Source organism: Hypomesus nipponensis, chromosome 19, assembly GCF_054491055.1.
Source record: "Hypomesus nipponensis isolate SF chromosome 19, ASM5449105v1, whole genome shotgun sequence".
Taxonomy (NCBI): domain Eukaryota; kingdom Metazoa; phylum Chordata; class Actinopteri; order Osmeriformes; family Osmeridae; genus Hypomesus; species Hypomesus nipponensis.
The window spans coordinates 18,044,156-18,060,505 of NC_140379.1; the positions used below are offsets into that span (position 1 = coordinate 18,044,156).

A 16,350-nucleotide genomic window follows, 5' to 3' on the forward strand; every position below is an offset into this window, starting at 1 on the left:
GGAGTCTCCCGCATTTCAATAGCGGCTCCCTGACGCCCGCAAATGCTATACAATCTCCCGGAAATCGGGGATTTTGTATTTCGAGCGAGCAAGAGACTGTGAAATTGTCATTTATTTTAGAGATAGGCGCATGTCGCGCGTCATGAAAGCGTTTCGGGGGGGATGAATTTCTGCAACTTGGGATGTCTGTGATATAGGCTAGAATAACATTTCGCTGTGACTGGGTGCAGCTGTTTGACTTATAGAACCTATTATGACATGTCATGGCCTAGCAAATAACTGTATTTCCAAGCCCTGATAATGTAACTGAGACAACACTGTAGAAAATGATATGTCTTTCAAGTAATAAGCCCAGGTTCAAGTGTTGAGAATTACATTAGCTGCACGGTCTGTGGAGATCTTGGGACAAAGCCACTTATTTATTTCCGAAAAATACGGTATGTTACAGTAGGCTAATAACAAGGATTTCCATTGATGTTTTGGTTTGTAACGCGAGTCTACTCACTCATGTCTACCGTATGCTTATTACTCTGACATTTTTCATATTGCAGAATTCCCAACTTTGTCTTCCAGAGTAAAAGGTGTTGATAGGTGACTGATATGAGACTTTGGCAAAGTTGGTGAAGTAAGATTGTCCTAATCTCTCTGTAATTTAAGACTTATTTTCACACAAGTTACATACCGTTTTGGACACCTGATTGGTTAAACTGACCTGTCAAATTATTCATTTAGGTGTAGAAGATCTGGTGGACCCAAATTCAGAGAAACGCAGGCAGCATGAAAGGAATAACATGTATTTCTTTAACCGAAAATATGGAAGATGAAGGACTACTCAGACTGGCCAAGGAAGCAGACACATATGGTGGACAGGGGGGTCCCAATAGGCAATAAATGACTGATTGGAATGAGACACAGGTGTGTAGGGAACCAGGAAAAAGGGAGAGAGACTCGAGAAGGACTGTAATACAGGAGCCATGCCCAACACGTAGACATAGACATACCCAGGTAGACAGACAGAAAAGACAAGAGGGCAGGGTAAACAGGGATGCACACGGGAAAAACACAAAATTATTAAATTATACCACTGATATTGTGCATGATACCACAGCATTTCCATTTTGTTCAAAACGTTTTTTGCTGGATTGTAGTGTTTACCGTACCCTGACTGCTAAGTGATAGGAGGACAATATCTTAACTATTCATTTGAATCCACTGAACAAATATTCTCAAGGTCTAAGTGCATCAAAGCTTTGCCATCTCACAGCAGGTGTTAGAATCTACATGTCATTGCACGAATATGTTCTGTCAGTTATCAGATATCTGTTCTATATCTGCCACCTCTGTCTGCTTGATCACACAAAGATGACAAACAAGACCTGGCAACTTCTCTTCTTGACATGTGCAGTCACCATGAAAATTACATTTGTCTGCCTTCCTAGGACGCTACCACCTGTGGATAATAGTTGACCTAACTCTTACGTAAGCTCTCTGAAGAGCAACACCACTAGAATGTATACAAGACATGAACCACGTACCAGGTAGTGTATCACAAACTGTCTCAAACTCTCAGACTGTTTATATTGCAACTGTGAAAGGCATGAGGAAATTAATCAATATGTCATTCTCATAGCTTACACTCAGCTGAGAGAAAGACCAGAGAACCAGTTTACCCACCACATTATGAGCAGGAGTAACACAGAGTAGCACTCTGTTATTGATTAAATATGCCCTGCAGATCAACTCAACTCATACTAACAGAAGTCCTTCTGGTCACACTAAACCAATTTGTGAACCACCTAATTGTTTTCAGAGTGAGTGAGTGAGAGGAAGCAAGTTTGTAATGAAAATTTAAGATCAGAGTATGCCTCTGAGGGCATCTCCCTGTGCAAGTATATGAGCCTCTCTCTTTTACTATCTGTCATTACATGTCTTTCCTTTATTGTTCTACCTCTCCCATCAACCATCTCTGTCTTTCGCTTATTATATCGCTTCCTGTGTGTCTCTTCTCTCTCTCTCTCTCTCTCTCTCTCTCATTTCTTCTCTGTATTATTGCCAAGTGTATCTAAATGTACGTCACATGCATGTGTCATATCACTTATTTCCTGGAATTGCTGGAGGATATGCTTTCATCATATTTACATTTAGTCATTTAGCAGACACTCTTATCCAGAGCGACTTACAGTAAGTACAGGGACATTTCCCCCGAGGCAAGTAGGGTGAAGTGCCTTGCCCAAGGACACAATGTCATTTTGGCACGGCGTGGAATCGATCCGGCCTTCTGATTACTAGCCCGACTCCCTCACCACTCAGCCATCTCTTCCCCCTCTCCAATCACATCTCCTCTCCCGGCCCTGATATCAGACAGATATCATCCTCTCTCTCCTTCCGTCTCACTATATCCATCACTCCCTCCTCATACCTCTCTTCTCAACAACACCCTCCCTAATCACTTCCTCTATCCCCCCCTATTCTCCGCTTTCCCAACAACAACCAGACAAAAAAGATAAAGCATGTATCTGACAGTATCTGAAAATGTATACAAACACTTTTATATATATAATATATATATATATAACAAAATGTATTACTCAGTGCTTGATCTATTATCTATTAAATCCTCCTTATCTTCACCACTAATGGAGAAGCCAACATAAAGAGGGAAGGCTTCCTCAGTTTACTGTGGACTCAATGACTTCCTCCTGTGTTCAGTTTAGGGACATGCATTATATGATTTATTGAATTACATCCAATACTGATGGTGATAGGTCATTGATCTAATTTCTATCATGTGACATAATTCAATTTTTTAGTTATCAGATGACATTGCAGCAAAGCTTTGTGCTCTTGTTAATTATAATACAAGCTTGTATTATAATTACTGTTGCTTTTGCAGTAAGTCTTGCCACTGCCTGCAGGGCACATGTGCTCCCAGATCTTGTTTCTTCAGTTTCCAGGCAAGCTGACAAGACAATTGGTCTCTCCAACCTCTCCTTATGCTGTGCCAAACTGATCAGAGAAAACATTGGGTTCCTTCAGACTATGCAAAAGTTTGATTCTGGTAGGGTCAAAAGACAAACCTTTTTGAGGATGAAGAGATGAAAACTGACAGGAAAATAGGAGCAGGACAAGGAACCAGTAGTTGTAGTGCTGTAGCTTGTAGCCTATACCGTAAAAGGATAGTTGTTTTGCTATCGACTTTTATGTTTAACACGCAATTTATGCCTTTGCATAAGTAGCCTACTATTTGCTACAGGCTTTTAACTCTGTCAGGCTATTGCATTTTGTATTTCTGTCGATCAATTTCTTATTTCTTTTTAGTTCTTTTTAGTTTTCATTTGGGGGATGTACTCATATTAGGGGGTGTGGTTTGCTCTTCAGGGCCACCGTACTATTGTCTATAGTTATGATAATTTGAGTGTTCACCCTGATTGGGAATGTTGTCTAGTTAGATGACTATGCAAGCTGGCCGCTGCGAAAGTGTGTTTCGCAATGTGGCACGCAATGTTGACTTTTCAGCGAGCACTCAACAGCGCTTCCAACAGGTGATTTCAAACAGCTGTTTTTGATGGAGGGAATAGGGAATCTTTGATATTACTGTACAGTACTGAAATTGTAGCTAGCAAGCTAGCCCCCTATGTTTACTGCACCGGCCGGTGTATACCCGGTATGAACTGAAACTTGATATGTCATATTCCATAACACTGACTTAGATGACACAACTGACACAAGAATGCTATTGTAGAAATAAAACAGATATTACTGGAAAACATTGGCCAGCGAATTTTATACAAGTGGTACCGACTGTAGGCATCAGGGCCGTCGCTATAGTAGGCTACTTGTACTTCTTCCACAATCGACCGAATTGGCCAAAAAAGGCACGTACATTTAGCTTATAGTTTCTATAATCTAGCAAGTTCATGTTGTTTTTCCAAATTTCACAGAAAGCTGCTAAAATCGAGGCTAAACAGCAGGCCCGTAACACATGAGCCCCCCCCGCAGAATAAGCCTGAGAGCCCCCCCCCCCCCACCACATATGTAACGGATAATGTAATACAAATACCGACGGGACGAACAGGACCCCGAAGCGATCAACTGAACTTTTTGGAACATTCTGAAGAGCCGTGTAATAAATGCAAGATATCAAAACTCAAGCTTGTCTTGTGAGGAAAATTTATTCAATAAAAAAAAAACGCTCAAACGGTTTGCAGGTGAATAGCCTACACATGTGCGCGTCTTTTAGCAAATCTGTGTGCAAAGTCTTTTAACACACTCTTTACATCTAAACTGCACGGACATTCATTTTCTATGCTAAGGATGGCTGGAACTGACAGCCTCTCTTGTGACATGGAGCTTCTGAGATATGTTTTGATCAGTTTCAGCTTGGAAAATTACCTTTTAGCGCTTGCGACCGTCACGGGTATTGTCAGAAATAATTTGATGGCCGTGGCTACACCAGGCTAGCCTGGCTGCCAGCCCAACTTCTCCCCGCCCACCAAAAAATTTGGTCGGGAAGTTGGGTCTGGAGGGTCTCGTATTGGGGAACAACTACAGAAAACCAGAATCTGGGCGTACCAATGAAATTGCCAGGGCGGGCTTTATACGATGATGGACAGATGATCAACAGTAACGTAATCACCCACGTCACAAAAGAGCGCTTAAGTTGAATTCGTTTTGAACAAACAACATATTATGTTGCTCTGATTGGTTGTAGGTCTATCCAATTGAGCGAAGAGGCATTTGTTTTCTAGGCTCGTTTGAAACACGCCCCGTAGTCAAAGCCCAACGGAGAGTTCTCAGACTCATATTCTGACTAGAATTATGAGTATGACAACGTCAGGCTAACACCAGGCACACTTGATAGTATGGAGTTGTGTTTTATTATTAGCGTGTTCTAAATCATAAATGGAGCCATTTTTTGTCGTGTGAATCTTGTAGAAAGCAATGACTGTAAGTTTTACACGATCATAATATGTATGTAACTGAAATACAATGACTTATTGTAACTTTGATTATGTTTTTTGTATGTTTAAATAGTCATACGCAATCGCTGCAACTGCACGATACTACTGTCACATACGTTATCATGTTTGCTAATAATGTCAGTTATGTAATATATTTCATCATTAAGCACTTTTTCTACTTTCTCTTCTTTGTAGTTCCACTCCATTTCAATGTTGTCAGCTGGATAGGAAGTCAATAAAGGAGCAAGGCTAATTTTCCTGGCTCTTGGAAAGGAGGCTCTGTTAACGCTAGGAAGCACAACACAGAGCAGTACAGCTGTCAAAGTATAGGCTAACGTTAGCTACGTGGTACAGTAATGTTAGCTATAGCAATAAGTACAATACCTGTCTCTTCTGGCAGACGAGTGCATCCTTCACCGGCTAGTCGAAAAGAAATGTGTAATTTTGGGAAGTTTGGCATTTAATTCAGAAATGTTCTGTTTTGAATGCCGCTTTTGGGCACCGCTTTTAAATGTGCGTTTCATTTTTCCTACGCTACGCTACAGTTAGCTACCTATTTGCAGCGGGCTCGCCGGTCTGTGTGACCATCTGACCTACTTCGTCATGTCACTTACCTAGCTAACAAAGAAAGCACAATTAAATATACTTTCCTTTATTTTTATATTAACTCTGGAAACACAGACAAGACATTAAGACATCCCATGTAATTCAAATTGAATAAAAAAATAAAAAAACGGGGGGCCTGCCACGCGAGGAGGCCCCCCATCCCTGCGATGCCCCCCCGCGGTGCGGGGACTGCGGGGGTAATCTTTACGGGCCTGCTAAACAGTGCTACTACTGTCATAGCTACCTATCAAAAATGGCCAAGCCTGACACGTAGGCCTAATTCTTTGCTCAAATAACTCACGTCACTCCCACAAACAAATTCTTTGTAAGTAAAAAGTTTAGACTTTTAATTGACAATATTGACAACACATATTAAGAAACTTGTCTTTACTCATAATATCGTCTCCGATTTCAATTCGAAGCTGTGAATCTAACACCGAAGGCAATCTCCCATGATCTCCGCTCTGGCTCCGCCTTAGAAAACAATGGCTCCCGTTGCTGACAATACATTTATTTCCCCCTCCCAGTAGGCTAACCCCTAACTAATGACATGTACTTTGAGCTAAAGTTGTCATGAGTATCTGGCAGTTTTCAGAAATAAAATCGGCAATTGGACGGCAAAGATATTGACGCGGGAACCATGGGCATTTTAATGCCCATATTTGAATGGTCCGGCAGGAAAGGGTTTAAAGGAAAGGCCCACTATGAATATTAAAATACGCCGAAACATGTGGCCTGTATCATAGCTACATGTATGACCTTTGCAGCCAAAAAAAAACTGTGAAAATCCGTTTGGTATTCAGTGCGGTACGATTAATTAATGTGCTGACAGCTCATTGCCCCAACCTAACAGATTACACTGAGTGGAGCGATCGGACCTTTCCAAGATGGCGGCCCCACGTCTCGTCAGCGCCAGTAGCGTTCGATGCGGTGTCTATTCTTTATTATGTCTATGTTCAAAACGAATTCAACTTAACCCTTGTGCTGCCTTCGGGTCACATGACCAAAAGGTTCATAACGAACCATTGTTGTGTTTACCCAATTTTACCCTACACAAAAGCAAATAAAAATAATTTTATTTTCACCTTCGCAATGTGGGGGGTCTGAGACAGCCCAACGATTAAAAGAAAATGCTTCATTTTGTTTTTGTATGCGGTAAAGTTGTTGCAAACAACGGTGGGTCACAATGACTGATGGGTCAGAATGACCCGAGGAGAACACAAGGGTTAAGCGCTCTTTCGTGACGTGGGTGATTACGTTACTGTTGATCACCTGCCCATCATCGTAGAAAGCCCGCCCTGGCAATTTAATTGGTACGCCCAGATTCTGGTTTTCTGTAGTTGTTTCCCAATACGAGACCCTCCAGACCCAACTTCCCGACCAAATTTTTTTGTGGGCGCGGAGAAGTTGGGCTGGCAGCCAGGCTAGGTAACTGCTGCTGAGGCCGTACGTATTAGAGCAGCTAGACTTGTCTACACACATATCCCTCAGTGGCTAAACAGCATTAAACCCACAAATGAAGTGCCTCCAAATGCATTTATTGCCAAATTAGTCATGTCAATAATGCAATACGATCAAGACTCTGTACAGTGTTTCAATATCAAAGCAACAATATGCACTTGGTACAATAATCCATCCAAGTCGATGGAAGTCCTAAATTACATATATTTTTATTGTAAAATAAATGACAATACATCCTTTACAATTAATGTCATGTAATGGCATAAATCATTACATTATTCATAACAAGGATAGTTTCAATAATAAATACCAAGCGGATAGAGAAATTCAAATTTGACTGCCACTTTTCACATTCATTCAGATGTATTAGTTTGTGTTTCTAGAAGTATTCTGAATAAGTGATCAATGTGTCATGTGTTCTTCCCTGATACTGTAGATAGTGGCAGTTTATAAAATCACATACTAAAACAACAGTAGAACCTGGAATGTATTACTCTTTGTATCCACAAAGTGATAAAGTGTGAAAATCACTCACTGCACTGTAAAATGAACTGTAGTAGCGGTTATTATTTTATAAGAAGGTGATTTTAATGTAGCCCCTTTTGAACCAATATGAATATAACAGTGACTGAGATTGACTGGTATTAGATTCATATTGGTTTGGTCTTACTAAGTAACTGTCAGTCAGAACAAAACACACAGCTTCTACAATTGGGTGATTTCCCCTTTCTCTATGCCTTTCTGTGTTTCCTTAATTTGGCATAGACAATTTATCCTCCAATTTACAGATTGATTTAATAAAAATAAATTCAGATGCAAAAATAAAAAGCAGTCAATTCCAAAATTAACACAAGGAAACAAATGTTTTTATATTACTCATCCACCATGATAAAGTGCATGTTCTCACAAACAAAGCGGTCTCCAGACAGTTGAGTTAGAGAATTAAGTATGATTTATTATCTAAAAAACTATATTACCCGAGCTACTGAATACAAAATGGAAGCCCATGCAAACTGCAATATTTGTTATGTGACAATTGAATGGTCTGCACACTATTGCATGTAGCATGTTTGCCTTACTCAAACAAGATTGCCATTTTGCGCTGTTGTGTAAATAAGACTTTTAATGGCTTCTTACCATCTTGTCACACACCCTTTGTGTCACAGACATCTATTTCTCCAAATATGAATGAGTCAGACACGGTGCAAAGACTGAGTCTGAGTGTTCGGTTGTTGGTCCCTGAAGTGAAATGCCTGTAGAAGCCCTCTTCATAGTAAAGCCCAATAGCAGGGTCTAGTACCTTGCTCAGAATACACAGTCATTGGCTGTAAGATAATTACAGGTTGCGATTTGCCTCACAGTTCTATGACTAGATTTTAAATGACTTCGAAGGGAGAAAGAGGATGGAGGGACATGAAAGGGGGATGGGCAAATGGTTCGAGTCAAGGGAGTGAAGGAAGGGCTTGGGTGGTGTTAGAGCAGCAGTGGCAGTAATGCTGGCTGGGGTGGAGGCGTTCGGATGCTAACTGTAGCTTGGTCCCTTATCATTTTCCCTCTCCGAAGAGGGAGGTGGGGGGATAGTCTCAACACCCCACTCATCTCTAGGGAGCAGAAGAGGTGCAAGGGTGGAGGGGTGTGATGGAGAAGTGTGGCTGTGTAAAAGCCCTGTTCTCCCCTCAGTTCTTCTCACCGTGCGGAGGCGAGTGGTCTCTCTGGAAGAGCAGTGTGACGCCCTTCCTAAAACGCTGGTCCCTGACGCTGTAGATGATGACATTGCAGCAGCTGTTCCCGGTCAGAATCCAGAAGGCAAAGAAAGAGAAGTTACACCAGATGTAGCCCACCACATTCCCCAGCACAAACACAGCGATTGGAGAAAACGACGCTGTGAAGGCAAACGTCAGGATGCCGATGGTCTTGGCCGCCTTGATGTCCGAGAAAGAGGGTCTGTGGGGGCACCCTCCCCCGCTTCCTCCTCCCCCTCCTCCCCCATCTCCCCCTAGACTTCCCTCTGACAGGAGTTTGCGTTTGCGGGTGTACCGGCGAATGCTGGTGAAGGAGAGGATGTTGACGGCCAGTGTTACCCCCAGCAGGATGAAATCAAAGGCTGGAAACAGTAATAAGATGTTGGCATCCGGCGGTAGTTCTCCTCCCAACAACCTGGGGGCATAGTTACACATGCGGCTGCATTCGTTGTACTCCAGGGTGAAGTTGTTGCTGAGAATGAGGGGGGCCATGGCCAGCATGAAGGAGCCGGCCCAGGAAAAGAGGATGAGGAGCAGGGTGCGACGCCTGGTCACCAGGGCATCCTTGTGGAGGGGGCGCAGGATTGCAATGCAGCGTTCTACTGTCATCAGGAAGATGGTGCTGATGGAGACAAACGTACAGCCAGCAAACACTGGGCCAATAAGCATACAGGGCTGCCAGGGTGCAGTCAGTCCACCCAGAGACAAGGGCGAGGACAGGGTGGACCCCCCCTGGTACCAGATTGGTGGGCTGCTGGTCACCATCAGGGAGATCTCTGTGTAGACAGAGAAAGGAACCACCAGGACTCCCACCATCATGTCGGCTATGGCCAGAGATACTGTGGGAAGGACAAGGGTGACAAGAGAGTCACACACAGACAAACACACATAAACGCTGCCCTGGAATCCTTTCAAGAAATGTCATTTATATTGAGACACACATACATTGAGGCACGATGCTGTCCACAATGCAGCTGATCTACGGTAATCAGTGCAAACACAGTTTGGTTGTGAGTGTAGTGTTTTCTGTATAAATATTATGAACAAGAGAAGCTGGGGGTTTTGGAGGGGTGTCTGTGTTTATGGAATGTGGCCAAATTAGTTTTTGATTGAGCCAGAAAACCATTTGTGACTCATTAACAGCCTATTGATTTAGCTGTGCTTTTAACAACAAACACTCCTGCATATTCTACTCAAAACATTGAATTAATTCAGTGAATGTAGAGTTTGGATAACTAATTTCCCCTCCAGTTGTTCATTGTGGAGGAATGTTGCCAAACAGGGATTTAGGTTGTGAAAGATCAAAGAAAACATCTGTATGTGCAAACACTGCGCAAAAAATTTGCAAATAACGTGACTACAATGTTCCAATGTTAAATGTCCCAGGTGGGACCATCATGGTGGCCTGAAACCACCATGATGGAGAATATTTGCTGCTGATCTATAAGCTAGACAAAGACACAAAAGACGTAATAACATTTTTCATGAACACTTGAGACCTTAAAGAACTGAGTCAAATAAAATCTACAAATTCTCCCCTAAATTCACTGAGTTATGAGTGGGAATGAGTGCATCACCGAGTTACACTACCAACTGTACCTTTTAGGTATCCTTGTGGCGTCCGGGACTGTCGTGTTTGCATGAAGACCGTGAGTGTGACCACGTTCCCCACCACTATGGCAAAGGCCAGACTGACCATGAAGACAACTGCTAGGGTGCGATTCAGGAGACCACAGCAGCAGAAGGTACAGAGAGGGGCTAGTGAGCCCCCTAGCTCTCCTCTCCCCACTGTTTGTGATAACTCTACAGGCCCTGTTAGGTTGGGGGTGCTATCTGTCTTTGTCAGGCCCAACAGAGTCCCGGGGAGACTGAGGTTAGCCAGCAGGGCGGTCATGGAGACAGGCCCCAGGACACAGCTCTCGACCTGGGAGAAGGTGGGTGGCAGAGACAGTCCTAAGACAGTCCTCCCTTGGACCCCCTGGCCTGGGCTTGAAGATCCTTCTGCATGGGTAGAAAGAGAGGGAGATGTGATGATAATATGATGATAATGATGATAAACAGTTAAGCTCAAACATGAATAGACTTTGAATCATGGCAATAAGGTGTATTCAACAGAAGATACATCCATGCTTCTTACACCACAGTGGATCCAACCAGTTGTTTTGGACCAAAAGTCCACACTATTTTTTGGTTTACATATCGTACTGTCAAATTTCTCTAATTAGGCATGGTGTGTGTATTCATTATTCTGTCAACCACCTGAAATGTAAACAAATGGTCCACAATATCTTACCCCACCAGTTTTTCTGTAAAGACTGAGGACCTAATGTACAAAATACAGTGAACAATACTCTGAATCCTGTTTTTTGTGTGTGCCATGCTTGTGTTCTAAACCTGTCAGCAGTTAACGTGATGTTGGTAGACAGCTCAAACAGTCCCTAGACTCCGTGCTCAGTTCCAAATATTTCTTTTATCTGACAATTAAACCAACCCAGGTTACTCAGTCTCCCACCCTACTCACTCCACCAGACAGCATGAAGAGATCTGGAGAGACAGAGCTTCAGAAAACAAAAGGCAATGGGACAGGACAGGCAGGCTGAGCTGATAGGGTTACCATGGTTTCTGACCACCACTATTACTACAGGGAGGCATGTGAAAGGAGGAACGTTTATAACATCACAAAGACAGAGGTAAGCTTCCACCTTTTTGGAGAAGAGACATCATTACTTTCACCAACTGACAAACACCTCATTGACACAAAGGTCAATTCAGGGAGGATTGAACACCTCTTGAGTTTCCATAATGACAGGAATGGATTTATGGATGAATTATTTAAATGGTCAAAACAGTCAAAGTATACTGTACATCTGTATTGGCGCATGTGTGTGTTTGTGTGTACAGCATCCTCCATGTCTTAACATTTGGAAATGCACAACTATCCAAAGTGATATATTCACTGTTGGGAGACATCACAGACTGTACAGTACATAGCTCTCTTTCAAATGCTCTGGGTCTGAGGTTGAGACCAGAGGAGAGAAGACAGGGGCAAGTCTCCCCTGTAGGCCTCTGCCTCACCTCAGGCACAAAGCTTGGCTCTGACAGGACTAAACACAGACATGCTGGCAAGCAGACACACGGATGCGAGCACACACAATTAGCTGAGCTCAAAACATCAATCTTTTTTCCCAGCATTATAATTGTTATGCAGTGCAAACAAGAGGCTAATTGACATGTGGAATTGTCAGAATTGTTAAGTGAATTCACTCCTCCCAATCCAGCTTCAGTGATCTTAAGACGCAACAGCCTTTGTGTTTTGGGTAGGGGTATGGCTCAGTGGTAGAGCATTTGACTGCAGATCAAGATGTTGCAAATAAATGTTGCTTTTGATAGAATTTTATGTTTGCCAAATGAATATTTTTTATTTTATGTCGTTTTTAAATGGCAACATTTACAAACTCGTCTATTTCCCTCTTCACCTTACACGGTAACATCTCTAACCATTGCCATCTTTTCACACCTCATTCTCTCACCTCTGTCTGACCTTTCTTTTTACATTTTACATAATACTGTGAACCCAAATGTGAAGCCTGATGTGAACCCTTAAACCAAATATAAATGTATTATCTTTATAGATATATGGATTCATTTTGCTGTCGGCTGCTTGTGTTTAACCATATGTATGTATGTATGTATGTATGTACGTACGTATGTATGTATGTATGTATGTATGTATGTCTATGTTTTAGTTAGAGTGGTGTCTAATTGCGGCTCAAGAGGAACAGAAACGCAGGAATCAACCTATCCTGTGTGTGTGTGTGTGTGTGTATGTGCACGCTCATGTGTTGTGTGTGTTTGTGTATGTTTTGAAAATTTGTTAAATATCACAAAGCAAAAGTAAGCAGTAAGCTTCTTTTGGTCCATACTCATTATGCTCTTTGGTGATACCTGCAGTTGTCCTCTGATGCTGTAGACAGCAATACTTTATGATTCATTATCTTCAATCTAAATTATTTGTTTAAAATCTCAGCCATAATTTTTGGGAACAAAAGCTCACAAAAGAAATTAACTGGAGTTGATATATTTTTTGTGCAAGACCATTTTTAACAAATATGTATTTTAAGAGAACCATAACCAGTAGGTAAAACAAGTATTTACCATAAACTAAGCTTTCTCACCTGCATATTTGCAACTCTGCTTAGTAAAATTCCTCTTCTGCCTCCAATAAAGACAAGTATACAGTCCAGTATTGGTCAATAAAGGCCATCCCAGTCAGTCTACAGTAGAATCCAATAGCCTGGAGATGAGATGGTTGGACAGAAGAAGATTCTTGTATTCCCAGATCTCCTGAGGATCAGCAGCAAGCCAGGGACATCGTACAGAAACAGGCTTGCTCTGACTCTCCGCTTCAAACCCCCCTCTTTCTCTCTCTCTCTCTCTCTCTTTCTCTCTCTCTCTCTCTCTCTCTCTCTCTCTCTCTCTCTCTCTCTCTCGATCTCTAAGCAGCACTCGACACCCTCTTTCCATCAAAAACTCCCCCTTCCTTTTCTATTTCTCTCTTTTTCTCATACTCTCACTCTTGCTTTCTGTCTCTCACTATACATATGCAGTGTGCTCTCTCTCTCTCTCTCTCTCTCGAGCTCTCTTTCATGCACTCCACAGCTGCAAGCTCAAGTCTATCTCCCCCAACCTTTTTCTCCTCTCCACTCAACCCTCCATCCTCACATATATCCACCTCTGTCTCAGACACACAAACAAACAATCCCCTTCTCAACATTCCATTTTCGTTGCCAACCAGTCTCTTTCCCTGCTCATCTCATTTGTACTGTTCCCCTCTCTCTCTTACCCCTGACAAGGCAAATTCACTTCCTTATGAGGGCACAGAAATATAGAGAAAAAAACAAAGAGAGATGGAGTGGACTGTATTTTTTTGCCACCTCCAGCCCCGCTCTGCCCCAGCTTCCTGGATTCTGCTGTCTGAGAGGATGCCTCCTGACATATATCACTTCTTCCTGCCTCCTGGACCCAGTTCAGTCTCACCCCTCTATATGCTGCCCTCTTCTTCAGCAATAGCCTCCACCCCTGCTTCACCACCCCTGCTTCACCATTTCCATATCATGTCTAACATCTCTCTATTGATTGCATGTCACGGTGAGTGGTCGGACCCAAACGCAGGAGAGTTGCGAGGCATTGTGTCGAACAAAGGGTTTATTACTCGAAACCGGGAAACAGACAGGGTACTCACAGGGACATGTAAGGGTAATGACAAGACCAAGACTGGACACAAAACAGGAACCTAAATACACAGAAACAAACAAGACACAGGTGGACACAATGAAACTAACGAGAACTGAACGAGACACAAGTGAAGACAATGAGACAGGCTAACACTAGAGCAGGGCAAAACCAAAAACAGGGGAGCAGGAGGAGGCGGCGTCCAGAAGTCCTCGGGCAGGGGAGTCAGTCCTCAGTTGACCTGGCACTGGGCGGCACAACCTCGGGGCGAGGCAGGGGCACAGGGCAGGACCGAGGCAGGGGCTCAGGGCAGAAACGGGGCTGGAGCACAGGGCAGGAACGAGGCCGGAGTCGGGGTTTGGGCTGGGGCGTATAGCGGTGTTTATAACATAGGAAACAGCAGACAAATGAAGGCTACATAATCATCATCGCGGGCACTGTGCCCTATCTATAATTCCAGGAATCTGTGTGTGTGCCACCAATTTCATCACGGGCACTATGCACTAGTAATTATAATTTCATTAAGATGTTATTTGAATAGTAGCCTACTGTGAATCCACTGAGCCCTAAAACATTCTCCTAGTCTCTGAGAAGACATTTGACAGGTCACCCTTACAGTAATTTTTCATGAATGGAAACCTCAGAAAGACAGCCAATGCTTTGTTGCAAATCCCGTATTGTGGAGGGATGTTTTCTCAGTGCCGTCATGGATAACCTTGATTCCGGTGGGTTGCATCAGACTCATTGACGTTGGACGTGCTTGCGAATAAATCCACATAGTCTGTGTTCATTTCAGAGAAGTAAAGCTTCTCAACTTGTAGCTTTACTTTTTGCCTCTGGCTTCGTTCTCTGGTCTGGGGGAAATGTGAGGACACAGCGACCAGAATTTCACTTTCTGGCAAGTGCATAAACATCATAAATAATGTCTCCTGATCAATAAATTACATCCTTGACAAGCTTTGGTCCCAATGGAACTATGTTGCTTTTAGATTAGGTACTGTAACACTTGCAATCAAACCACAACTGATTTTAAACATATCTAAAAAAATCCATTCAAGATTTCTTGACAAGGACTGCAGTCGATTTCGGACAAGATTTCTAGTAAAGTTTAATGAAGCAAAACAACTCTGGAGGCATAGGTTATGAAGAGCAATAATCTACAGGTGGAGATCAAATGAGGGCATGTGAAAGAGGGGTGAAAGAGAAGTCGAAAACAAAAGGAAAAGATAGAAGCGTAGAAGTCAGGATGAAAGGATGACAGGGCGAGGTTTCATAACATCACTGACAGAACAGTTGACAGGTCATGGCCTCGCAAAATTAACAGTTCACTTCTCCCTTGCTTTCTCTTTCAATTTTGTTTAGGGTGAAGACATGGACTTGCCTGGTATGTTTGCAGGAATTGTGAGGGTTCTAAGTTTCCGTAAGAACCCATGTACTTCCGTGTACCACTCCACTTATAATCTGCTTCAACATGGTCACTGTGATGTGTATAGTAAGGACGTGTGTGTAGTTTGTGTTCATGTATGTACGCACATGTCTGCACCCATGCGTGTGACACAGAATCTTAGTGACATTGTCATCTCTTACATAACACTGGAACAGAAAGTACACACCTATCTGCTTTAAGACACCAGGACCACAAGATTCTCCTGCAGCCATAGCCCCTTGATCTAGACATCATTACCCCCCCTCACAGACATGAATGAGTCCATTTGACACACAAACACACAGAGCAGTTAGAATAACAAAAAAATAACAGTTTATATAACACCTCTTTTCCAGGTGAATGAATCAACTCAGCCATGTAGATGGCCCAGTTCTCCTTCATATCATCTCATTCTGTGGTGATGACTGTGGACTACAGCCAGAAGGGATAACTAACCCAACCTGGGCTTGTTTTATTCCACCTACTGCTACAGCTGATTCAGTCTGAGCTTCAGTTCAGCAAGCTAATTCATTCATAAAACAACAAGGAATTCGGGTCACAGTCAAAAACAGATTTCTCTATCAAATTGATTAATTGTATAATTTTAAAAGATACATAACTGATAAAATGACAAGTTGAATACCGCATACTCAAAATTTAAAAAGGTTAAAATAAAACCTTATTGGGGCAGATTTGATTTATATACAACATGTTAGCAATATGTTGGTACACAGCACAAATAGAACCACCTAGAACAGAAAGTAGCAAGATAATCCTGGACAGGCCTGATTTTGCAGTTCTATCCAACACTACAGGGGCTGTAAAACTGGACTTTCCCTGCTTTGTTTTTACAGAAATTCACAGGATAGCACTGCTGTTGACCTGACAGCTTTGCAGCCAACAGACCTTAGTTAAACATTAG

General features: G+C 42.6%; 1 protein-coding gene across 1 annotated transcript; it reads right to left on the bottom strand.

Annotated features, from left to right (window-relative positions):
- Nucleotides 1–8,704: 8,704 nt before the first annotated feature.
- On the bottom strand, nt 8,705–10,664 carry LOC146247306 (trace amine-associated receptor 13c). The gene is made up of 2 exons (XM_084682936.1): nt 10,370–10,664; nt 8,705–9,609 (listed from the first exon to the last, which is right to left on the bottom strand). Exons 1-2 carry the CDS (start codon nt 10,662–10,664, stop codon nt 8,705–8,707), a joined length of 1,200 nt encoding a protein of 399 aa, XP_084539062.1.
- Between the last annotated feature and the right edge of the window lie 5,686 nt (nt 10,665–16,350).

Bases quoted from the DNA above. Each gene is read 5' to 3' on its own strand.
- LOC146247306 (XM_084682936.1), bottom strand. From the start codon at position 10,664: ATGACCGCCCTGCTGGCTAACCTCAGTCTCCCCGGGACTCTGTTGGGC. The intron at 9,610-10,369 runs GTACAGTTGGTA...TCCTTCCCACAG, and splicing joins GCCACAAGGATACCTAAAAG to TATCTCTGGCCATAGCCGAC.